At 41.0% G+C, this 12,762-nt stretch overlaps 1 protein-coding gene across 4 annotated transcripts in view; it reads right to left on the reverse strand.

Annotated features, from left to right (window-relative positions):
• The window catches only part of CCDC150 (coiled-coil domain containing 150), a 183,867-nt gene that overhangs the window by 60,026 nt on the left and 111,079 nt on the right, over nucleotides 1-12,762 (reverse strand). For all 4 annotated transcript variants that reach the window (XM_088479720.1, XM_088479723.1, XM_088479722.1 and 1 more), the window contains 2 exons: nucleotides 3,684-3,800; nucleotides 3,465-3,594 (listed from right to left, as the gene is read on the reverse strand). In XM_088479720.1, coding sequence (XP_088335846.1) covers nucleotides 3,465-3,594; nucleotides 3,684-3,800 — 247 coding nt within the window. The remainder of the gene's footprint in view (nucleotides 1-3,464; nucleotides 3,595-3,683; nucleotides 3,801-12,762) is intronic.

Here is a 12,762-nt window from a genome sequence, read left to right on the forward strand (position 1 = left end):
GATTTCGGCTTCCTCCAGGACTAATATCAAGCCTACCAAGCTTGTTTGAACAAATGGAGCTCTGGCCTACCACTTGATGAAGGACAACATAGGGGATATTCTGGGCTAGGATTGATCCTTTATTATTTCATCAGGAGGCAAGCTGGGTATGCTTAGCAAAGCAAAACTTTACATGTGTCATGGTGGGTACACACTGCAGATGATGGTTGTACGTACACACTGAACAACCATCATCTGTGCCTGCCCGCAGGTCCTGGCGACCAGGGGGTGTGTCCTGGTGGGCGGGGGGAGTTTCCCGCCCCCCTCGCGGCTGCCGCTGTGTGTACACGGGCGGTCTGCCGACCACCTGTACACACCTGCCGATGGACAGATATGTCTGCAGACATATCTGTCCATCGGCTGTGCAGCACAACCAATGCGATATGTTGGTGAATGCCGACGTTCACCGACTTATCGTGGGTACACACTGCCCGATAGGCAGCAGATACATTGGCCGATCATTTGATCCGCCAATATATCTGTCAGTGTGTACTCAGCTTCAGTCTCTAATCTACCATTATATCCCAATGGCTCAATTTGATTAAGGCCTTTCTTAAAACCTACAGGTGAACATACTCATGAATATCCACAAAATTTTGCTAAAACCTGGGGCCAAATGTAATAGGGTCCGAGTTTTTGCTGCTGGACAAACTCGGACCTTCTTGCAACATTTAAAGGTCCAAGTTTGTCCCTCAACTCGCCAGATGTAAAAACTTGTGAGCGTGAGGATATCACACTAATGCGACTAGCATTAACAGGTCCGAGTTACACATTTTTCATAACCAGCACTGGTTATGGTGTAATGCCACAGCCAGGGGAACACTTTCACCGGGTCCCCCGACTGTGGTATTACACCTGACCGCTAGTCGGCCCAGGCCGGGGATCCCTGGGGAGGTGGGGACACCCTCAATAAAAGGGGTCCCCCTCTCCAAGGCACTCCAGGCCTGGGGTGATAGCCTGGGGCTATCCCAGGCACCCATGGCCGGTGGGTGCCGGTGTTGATTGTGTTAAAGTGTATGTAAAAAATAGATTTAATATTGTCTTTGGCTGGAGAACTAGAGGTCCCAGCAAGCCTCCTCCGCATACTGGTACTTGGAGAAACAAAAGTACCAGCATGAGGGGCATTAAGGGCAAAATGGTACCCCTAGTTCTCCTGTAAAATAAATATTAAAATAACCACAAGACACACACACCATAACAGTAAAATGTTATTAAAGTATACAGTACATGCACACTCACATTCGCTCATACTCACCTATAATTCCTGTAGCCAATCACATCCACGTGTCCAGTAGACACCTGTAAAAGAAAAAAAAAATCCATACTCACCTATTCCAAGAGCAGATGACGTCCTCTTTAGTCCATGTAGATATCAATAAGGTTAAAAAAAAAAAAGAAAAACCAGCACCCAAAACTAGCTCGGACAGGAAAAAGGGTATGTGCTTATACATACCCTTCCTCTGCGCGAGTGACCGGGACCCACATGAGTCCTGTAATTGCAGGAGCCACCAGGAAATTAGCGGGCGCCTCCGTAGGGGCTGTTGGCTGTGAGAAGTCACCCTGTCTGACACACTTTCCCCCACAGACGTCAATGGTGGGAAAGCTCCACTGAAGTGTATGGAGGGAATCGCTACATTGTAGCCTTTGGTGGTAACCGCAAGGTTCTCCTCAATTAACCATCATAGGCCACAATGTAACAGTTCCCACCATAGACTAATGGAGCTTTCCCATCATTGAAGTCTATGGGGGAAAGTATGTGCATGTATGCTTTAATAAAATTTTACTGTTACAGTATGTGCATCTTGTGGTTATTTTCATATTTCTTTTGAAAATGAACTAGGAGGTACCAGCAGGCCCTTAATGCCCCGCATGCTGGTTCTTGTGGTTCTCCAAGTTCTGACTAGCGGTCAGGTGTAATGCTTTGGCCGGAGGACCCGGTGAAAGGGTTCCCCAGCTGTAGCATTACACCCCTGCTAGAAAGAGTCCAGTACTCGTTATGGAAAATGTAGCGGACCCATACTCATTTTGTCCCCTGTATTTCCACAACCAGGATCAGCTCAACAGAGTTCAGTGCTGGTTCTTAAAATACAGGGGACCCCTACTCATTTTTCCCCTGTATTTTAAGAACCAGGACAGGCTCAACAAAGCCCAGGGCTGGTTCATACAATACAGGGAAACCTTACACATTTGTCCCCTGTATTCTAAGAACCATGACAGGCACAACAGAGCCCAGGGCTGGTTATACTTATAGGAACAAAAACAAATGTAAGTTTTAAACTGTTTACTCTTTTTAACACACAGAAAAATGCATGGATCTCATGGCTATGTGCATGTTTCTGTGTAACTCGGACCTGCTAAGGCTAGACTCGCTAGCCTGAAGCAGGTCTGTTTTTTTCCCGAGTTATCAGGCAGTAATGGTGTACGAGTTAAACACTCGCACTCTATTACTCTGCCCGAGTTGTATATTCGCAATGGCAAAACATGCATACAGATGTTTTGCCATTGTGAGTTGCAGAGGTGTGAGAAGCATGAGAGTTTGCATGTTTTCGCACCCATTACATAGGTATTATTATTATTGTATTTAGACCACAAAGCTAATCACAGGGGCTGGCTCCTGGCTCTGCTCTGCCTGTAATCGCGTTATTGCAGGACTTCCGACCCCACATATTTTTTCTCAATTCCCCATAGTACATTTCAAGCAGATCGCATTTCCAATTCCTAAATTGGGATGTAGTTAACATACCTACAGCCGATGTCCCGGCTGACGAAATCCCGGTATCGGAATGCCACTACCCGGCAAGAAGACCGGCGCCGTAATACAGACAGTAGTGGACATCCCGACAGTGGAATCCCGGACAGCCGGGATGCCGATCGTAAGTATAGCGGGGCTTGTTGGGACTTAGCCGCAGTGGGGGGAAGGTTGGAGTTAGGTACCCCTGGGGGTGGGTTAGGCACTACAGAAAAGGTGGGTTAGGGGGAGAAGGGGGGGGGGGGGACGGTTAACATACTTACCGGATCCTCGTTGAGATCTTGAGCATCAGGATGCCGCTGTCGGTATATTGACAGCAGGCATCCTGGAGTGCCGGGATTTCATACAGATTCCCCTAAATCTGCTTACTTAAAATATGAAAGTTAAAGGGCTTAGAGTAGTTTTTTACAAAAACTGCTCCAAAAAACAAATTAATACATTCAGTGAAACTAAAATAATGTGAAAAGGTATGAAAACACCAATTTCCACATTATTTTAGTAAACACAAAATTGATAAATAAGGCCCACATTAAGAAAACAAGTCCTGAAGAAATTTAGCAATGTTTAGGTGCACAGTCAGTATTGCCAACTAAGGAACCAAAGATAACATTATCAATACTTTTTTATTGTATTCGACATGTTGCATACAACACTTGTTCTACTTTATCCTGTATACCCAAGTCAGATTGGAGCTGCTCATTCTGCATTTCCAGCTTCTGACACCTTGCTTCTACCTCCTGTAGTTTATCCCTCACTTCCTGCCCTTCTCTGTACACAGTGATGCAGTGTAGCCGCAACTCCTGTACCTGCAATTTATTCACAGAAATAGAAATAGGTGTTATTACTGAGACTATTTATCTTACTGCTTTGTGATAAAACAGAATATACTGCTCACATGTGTTCGCTCCTCTTTAGCAGCTTTTGTCATGTCCTGCACTGTAAGCAACAGAGCATCGCGCTCCTCCTCAAGCAGAGCCCGGAGAACAGCCTCTTGTGATAGCTTCTCTTGTAACTGCGGAGAAAATGTATTTATATGTTGAAAGTAATTTATATAGCGCAGACATATTCCACAACGCTTTACAAAGAATATTTAGTCATACGTGCCTGTCCCAATGGAGCTTACAATCCATATTCAGTATTGTGTGGGCATACATACACACAAGGGTAAAAAATTTTTTTGTCATAAGCCAATTAATCTACCAGTAAGAGAAACACACGCAGGGAGAACATACATATTCCACACTATAGCAATATACAAGAGCCCTTGACAAATGTGCATGGACCGCTGTCAGGCCACTGCATTCCTTCAGGATAACTGGCTGCATTTATCCTCACTTGACCACACTGACACCTACTTGGGATGAATCTACTCCCTTTTCTACGTTTACTGTGCATGCTGTGATTTCTGCGGTTTGATAATGTAAATGCATTGTACAATGTGTTGTTCATACAATGCCATGTGTTAAATGGATTTCTACATTTTATATTTTTTCCATACATATTTTGATGTGTTGGCTTCTTGTTTTCTACATGGTTGAAATGTTTATGTGCTGTGCAGTCTTTAATTGGATCCTATTAAATGTGTGTTATTTTTGGAAGGTTAGCATTTAACCAGATACTGTATAACCTACTTAGGTAAATTACCAGAAGAATGCAGGACATTTAAACAGACCACCACTGATATTATCATGAGTGATTAGATAGAGAGATTTCTTTTTATCAGGATTTGATTTTATTATATAGATGATCTTTAGCATGACCTATTTTACTCGTCATCTTTACTATTGTAGTTTTTGGTAAATCCTCGTCTTTTGTTCTCTACAGGTTTTGTTTTTTTTTGCTTTCTGTATGTTGCCTGTGCATCCCTGCGTGTCTTTTCTCCTTTCTTCTATACTGTTATACATTTGGTGTGGATACTGTTCTGATGCTATTAGTAGATTTTCAGGAGTGTGTCTTCATCATGAGGTGGTATGTGAAGAGTAAGCATTGGAAATAACAGAAGTGTACTGTAGATGTTGTATGCCAAACTCTCTGGTAGTTTTATCACTGACACAGGTGAAATTCCAATATGATAACAATTTTTCAGCAACTCCTATAGCATAGTTTTTTCATGATGAGTAATGCTGAGTACACACTTGCCAATGTGTACCCAGACGATATGTCGGCCCAACCTATCATACCGCTTGTATACATTGAGCAAGGTAATGAACAACGTCCTTCATTATCTGCAACAGTGTCGCATGCGATCTAGTCCAGTTGTCTTTGCAAAACGATTGACCAAACATTATCGCATGCGACCACAGGAGCGCGCAGATAGTCCTTACACACTACGTGATCCGCACGATCTATAACTCTGATCCGCGTCGGAACGATAGCTCGTTCAATGGATCACATAGTGTGTACCCCGCTTAACTCTTCAATTAGTCCCAACAAGCAAACAAAACTCACAAAGTGGAAAACTGGCAAAGCAACCAGGGAATTATCACTCTCTGGGCGGAATTCAATTCTTTATAGCCGCTATCGCGCCTGACGGAGCTATTCAATTCTTGCTCCTGTTGGGCACGATGAGCTGCCAGCGCTACATTTCAGCTCGCAGCCCCTGGGGGATGAGAGCTGAAATGTGCGAAAAGTGACATGTTTGGGCGCCCAAACATCACTTTTCGCGATCGCGCCCAGCACTTTGGTCGGGTTTAGCTGCTTTACGCGGCTAAACCTGACCTCTATGGGCGCGATCAGCGTGAACATCTTGGACAATTGTATAGCGGCCCGCGATCTTCTGTCACTTTAGACGGGAGATGCGGGCCGCGAATACAATTGAATTCCGCACTCTATGTCATTCACTCATAATACAGATGTGTCCTCCGTCGTCGTTGCTGCAGTTGCGTTATACAGCCCTTCGTCACGCCTAGTCCCGTGCGAGTTTACTCATGCAGAGCATCTTTTTCGCAATGTGATGTGAATAAGACGCACAAGTTGAGTAAAATGATATCCAGCATTTGTATGTTGTGTGTGTGACTGCAGCTTTATCTGCATATGAAATGCTACATTACAGTGTCAGCGGCTGTTTTACACATGATGTTCTGTTGTGATGATTGTTACAGACTCGACCGCACACAGAACATACACATGCTGCATATCATATTAATCAACAAAGTCTGCTTGTGCGTCTTACTTGCCTCGCAAATAAGAAGCATTTGCGGCAAAAGAAAAGCCCAGCGCCGGCAAGGTATGTAAACATACTCAAAGGAAGATATACTTTTTTTAATGCAGACAATACGGTAGAAAGGAAAATAGTTTTATAAACTGTCAAATAACATTTGTAATTTACCAAACTGAACGTGGATGTAGTAAAATGTATATAGGGAAGACAAGACAGTTGAAAAAAGTCAAGGTATACTATGATTCATAATCTTATTTATAATATTTCTCATGTGTTCGAGCCTTCTTATTTTTATGTTCAATCAATTTAAAGTAGCCTGATTTATGTGGTGTTGATGACCAATTTACTACAGTAAATCTGTTATACTGTATAACATACAGTAATATACATATGCCATTCACAAAGGAGTCAGACAGCAGTAAAATAGAGGAGTCGGAGTGGAAGGTTTGGTGCACCGACTCCACAGCCCTAATATCCATCATTCACTACTCCGCTCTGTCTCCCATCCTGTAGCCAAAGCTTATTCACAAATACAAGGATTTTCAGTCTCCAAATTAATTTATTGTAGCATGGAGCTAATCAAATAAATACTAACTGTATCAAATACCTTACTAACTTTTAAAGAAGCCATTTCAACTGGTAAACCATGATGAATCACTTTAGCTGGGAAGTTTAAAAAAAAAAGAAAAAACTAAAAAAAGGGTCTGATTCTGTGTTGGGAGCATAGAAAAAAAAGAGCCAGTAACTTTGCATCTTGACAAAGCCTGGTGGGGGAGAATTAAGATTCACAGAGAGAATTAGATTAGAGAGGGGCACATCCAAACAAATCTAAATTGCAGTGTAAAAATAAAGGTGTCCAGCACTTGTTGGCTACATGCAAAAGCAGCCAGTATTTACCCTGCATACACAAATATATAAAGTATATGTGCACCTCTTGCAGAGAAACATTGTTCCAGATACAAAATTGCTTTGTTTTGATCTGCTCCCAACTCAAAATCAGAACCAGACCTTAAATCTTCCAGTAGCAAGTCCATGCTAAATTGGACACTGCACTTTGTTTGACTCTAAAAAAAAAAAAATATTTCTAATTATTATTTTCCTCCCTACATCCTCTTTTATGTAGTGGAACTGCATTTGTTATTCCAAAAATACCTGGAACACCACCTGGTAGTAACACCTTCGTATTGCATACTATGGGGTCAATCCAAATAGATGCGAGTTGCTATTTTCTCTTCGAATTTGCATAGCGAATTCATTTTGCAATCCTAACAGCAACTCGCACTGAACCAGTCAGACTGAATTCGCATCTCTCCATTCGCACCTCCCTGAGGGTAAGAGATGGAAAGAAAAATCTTTATTCTAAGGTTAAAATGTTGGGAAACTGTGCTGACCCAAACCTCCCCCCCACCCACTCCCTAATGACTATTTAGGAAATTTGAATTTTCCAATTAGCTTAATTAGTCCAATAATTACATGTCATTTTTTTGGTTAAAAAAAAAATTGTCCTCAAATTACCCCAAAGTTAACTTTTGTTAGTGTAGGCACCCCAAATTTAATTACAATATTTTTAAATGAAAAATATTTGATTTTTATTAAACAAATTTTATAAATTTTTCAAGGTGCCCTCAAAGAACCCCAAAATCACCCTTTTTACTATATTTTTTTTTGCATTTTTCGTTTAATTCATTTGAGATTAAACGAAAAAAATCAGAGTTATAGTATAACATACCTCAGTTAACTCTTTTTCTTTGAGGTCCATAGGGTCCACAGGATCTACCTTGGGGGGTATGTGGTTGGAGTGATCCATTGCACCTAACAGCTTACAGCTTTGAAGCTTCCAGCATGCACAGGTCCTCCTCTCTATATACCCCACCTCCAGCCATAGGCATTCAATTTGTAAACAAGCCTAACGGCAAGAGACGGAAAGTGGGGAAGGAAGTACAATGTACCCAAGAAGTACTCAAAATACAAAGAGGGAATCAGTGATGCAAAGAAAAGATCCAAACTGAGGCCAGGTGCATCAGGGTGGGCGCCATGTGGACCCTATGGACCACAAAGAAAAATAGTTAACTGAGGTATGTTATACCATAACTCTGATTTTTTTTTTCAGGGTCCACAGGATCTAACTTGGGGACGTCCTAAAGCAATTCTATTAAGGGTGGGGACGCTCCTGAGCAGACACAGGCAATTATACGACAAGACCTGATACAAACAGATTATCTTCAACCCTACAGAACTTTTCGACTTGTTATATCAAACTGATAAGTGATAGCACCTTTTTTGAAGGTTTCATTGAACAAGAACATGCCTTCTTACTTGTGGACAAACCAAAAACACAGACTTTCTACATGCTACCCAAAGTCCACAAGGACTTGAAATACCCTCCTGGACGACCAATTGTCTCTGGAATAGGGGGACTGTCGGAACAGGCTAGTATCTTCCTAGATCAACAACTGCGACATCATGTTGACACTTTACCATCATACGTTCAAGATACTAGGGATGTTCTAAGAAAAATACACGACATACAACTTGAGGCTGATCAATTCCTGGTCACACTTGATGTCGAGTCCCTTTATACGAGCATTAAACATGAAATAGGCATTTCAGCAGTCAGATATTTTCTACAAATGGAAGGGATGGATGATTTTAAGGAATTTCTGCTGGACCTACTGGAGTTCATCCTACACACAAAAATTTCACATTTGATGATATATTCTTACAGATCGGGGAACTGCGATGGGCGCGGCATGTGCGCCCACGTATGCCAACTTGTTCCTCGGATGGTGGAAGAGGGAGATGATCTCATTGAGGATTAACAAAACAGTTTACTAGCCATATTAACCTCCTGGCTAAGATATATCGACGACATCTTCATGATATGGCATGGGAATCATGATGACCTACTCACCTTCATTTACGAACTTAATTTGAATTCAATTCACTTGAAAATAACCCATACCATCAGAAAAAATGAAGCCACCTTTTTGGATTTACACCTATTCACTAATAGTGAGGGATATCTCCTAACAGAACTATTCAGAAAGGAGACGGCTACAAATACCCTTCTGCATAGAAGCAGTGCTCATTTCCCGCCCACCATCAATAATTTACCCAAGGGAGAGTTCCTTAGGCTAAGAAGAAATTGTACAACTGAGGAGGCCTATTTGGAGAAAAGTGAAGATCTCACCACACGCCTACTCAACAGAGGCTATAGCAAGAAAATCATCAAGACCGCTAAATACCAGGCTTTAAAAACCAACAGAGAAACTTAGATTTTCTCCAAAAATAAAACTAGAGAGACTACAAACAAAGTACGCTTCATTACTAATTTTTGTAATGAATGGAAAGATCTTCAAAAGATCGTCACATGACATTGGCACATCTTATTGATGAATAATGACCTGAAAAAATCCCTGGAGGATAAACCCATGTTCAGCTGGTGGAGATCTCAAAACCTTAGGGACAAACTGGTTAAGAGTCACTATGTAGGAAACCCCAGGAGACAGACAAAACTAAGAGGGACTTTCCCCTGTGGCAAATGCAAAACCTGCGGATATATTACCAAAAAAAACGAATGACCGACAGATAAGGCCAAAATATTGATTTAAAACAATTCATCAACTGCAACGCAATGGGGGTCATATACTGCCTAGAGTGCAGTTGTAATCTCAAATATGTAGGCATTACCACCCGCATTTTTAAACAAAGAATCCTGGAGCATGTGGAGAATATTAAAAATGCCAGAAACGTATTATTCTAGAATCTGCCATCACAGAGAGGATATCCTTTATGATATTACTTTTATTCACAAATGTTGTTGTCATACACTGTTTACTATTCACGTATGTGCAACTCTGTATGCTTTCACACTTTTCCCCATAATAATGAATAGTTGTATTAATTACTTATCCTATGTTTCGATTGATCAATAGAATTGGTTCCCTAACACCTGATATGTACTCTACGAATTATATATCATCTTTCCTTTGCATAATCAATATTATTTTCTTTAATCATCTCATCCATCACATAATTCTCACTGTTCGGCAAATAGTGAATTGAGTGATTTTTGACACTCTGTGCATTAACTTCATACATTAGAATAACTTTTATTCAAATTTACACACATATATCTATCTATCTCCCCCTCTTTCTCACACAGATGGACACTACAAATCTCATGTTTCACTATCCTTTTTTTTACATTTCCCCACACTGGGGGGTCATACTCACTCAATGTTTATTCATTTTAATTTATTTATCTTTATTCCATCTATCATATTCATATTTGCACATTCACTATTCTCACTCACTCACATATGACAGATGCACTTTTGTACACGGTCACTCATTTAAAACGGTTTTCTCATTATTTTCTTTTCTTGCTTTCCTTTTTATTACTCCTTATTCTGATCTATAGTCGACTTCCCATTATACAATAGGCTGCAATGCTGACTTCATTGTCTATTCTTTTGTCTGTTTTCTTACACTAAATGAGATTCAAATATGAGCCCCCTTTTTCATTCATTCTCTCCCGAAGCTTGGATCTCCAGTCCGTGAGAAGCCTCATTTAAATATCCCTCCCCCCAGTGACTCATTCTCCCATTTCTTTCCAATTCGGCCAATAGGGAGAGACATTACTACGAGGACATTCGCCCTCCGATTGGCCAATACACAGGTTAAAGATCACCTGTGTATTTCACTTCACTAGTATCAGACTGAGGAAGCAGCAGTGAAACGCGCGTCTTGGACCAGTGAATCCCGCTGTGTACAGGCCGGATCGTCATCAGCAGCACGCTGTCAGGCTCTCTATATGGCGAATCTCTCTATCTGATGCCGGCTCTCTGCGTGAGCACCCAGATACCTCTATTTCCTCTCTTTCTAAGCGCATGTAGTGACTATATTGACACAAGAGAGTAAGTGACCCTGCAATACCTGCTAGCAAACAGAGCCTTACCTGTAATAGTCACAGTGCAGCTTTCACCTCCCTTTTCTATCACTGTATACGGGGTTGTGCTTCTCACCACTACCCTATGGGTATGTTATTGGCAGCAGCACAGACTCTGATTTCATACTATGTTATTTATTTTATTCTATATATAGTTTGTGTGTATATATATATATATATATATATATATACACACACACACACATATACACACACACACACTATCTATAGCATCTTTATCTATGGGCACTCATTAGAGTCCGTTCAGAATAGGCTCCTGCACTATTTATACCAGGACCCTTTTTGTGAACTGGATCTAACAGCAGATGCTCAGTACACTTATTCTCTCCCCAGGGTGAGCTAATAACAAGCTCACATGTCATTCACTGATTCAGCATAATGACATGCAGCAGCTGCTATTTAACCACCAATAAAAGAGAGAAGTCTGAATTTAATCTCTCTCTATATCTTTATTCTTCTATTGGTACCTGTGGTAAACCATATACGCGGGCATTTGGCGATCCACCTTTTTTATATCAAATATGTTCACAAACATATGATCATTCCTAGGGGATATCACCATTGTTGTGCTGATTTCTTAACATCGCCTATCCAACATGTATATATATCATGACCATGTGAATACAGAGAATATTCTATATATATATATATATATATATATATATATATACACACACATATACATATATATATATATATATATATATACACATATATATACATACACACACACACACACACACACATATATATATATATACACACATACATACACACTTTTATACCTTTTTCATATCCTTTTACTACTACTGGGAGGGATTACTGACATTCCCGTGCTTGCTGATATATTGGTTGGTCACTGCACCTTGATAACTGCACAAGGTTTTGGTTATTATACCACATGATGATATATCAAAAACAAGTTAATTGGTAATCACACCATTACTTATCTCTGGTACCACCTTGTAGTTGGTGATCACACCATTACTGTATATCTGATACCACCCTGTAATATTTCACTTAGCTTTCTAAATTTGTGATATTACTTTTAATCCTTTGTTTCTGTTTTTGGTTTACTTATGTTCTTCGTCATGATCCACACCGTATGTGTGCATTATGGCGGGTATAATTTTAATGCATATTTAATAAAAGTTACTTTTTAATTTAGATTTACATTTTTGTATCAGAGTGCCCCCAAAAAGAGAGAGTTTCTCTTTTTTACCTCAAAACGATTCTCATAGATCCAAACTGAGGCCAGGTGCATCAGGGTGGGCGCCTTGTGGACCCTATGGACCACAAAGAAAAGAATAGTTAACTGAGGTATGTTATACCATAACTCTGATTTTCTTCTTCAGGGTCCATAGGGTCCACAGGATCTAACTTGGGGACATCCTAAAGCAGTACCATTAAGGGTGGGGACACTCCTGAGCAGACAGGAGAATCCGCCGCCCAAAGGAAGCATCCTGGGAGGCAAAAGTATCAAATGCATAAAATTTGATAAAGGTATGGATGGAAGACTAAGTGGCCACCTTGTAAAGCCGAGGCGCCATGTCTAACCGCCCACGATGGTCCCACAGACCAAGTAGAATGTGCAGTCACCTTGTTCGGGACCGGGAGATCAGCCTTTGTATAGCACTGAGAAATAGCCATACGCGACAAGCGAGCCAAAGTCTGTTTCTTAGCTGGCCAGCCTCGTTTGTGGTACCCATATAAACACTAAGAGCGCATCTGATTTCCTGATGGAGCTTGTACGATCCACGTAGATACGTAGGACATGAACCACATCCAAGAAAGCTTCACCTTTAGAAAAGGTCTGAAGACTGAAAGGCTGGGACTACAATT

Source organism: Taudactylus pleione, unplaced genomic scaffold (assembly GCF_031769625.1).
Source record: "Taudactylus pleione unplaced genomic scaffold, aTauple2 ptg000244l, whole genome shotgun sequence".
Taxonomy (NCBI): Eukaryota; Metazoa; Chordata; class Amphibia; order Anura; family Myobatrachidae; genus Taudactylus; species Taudactylus pleione.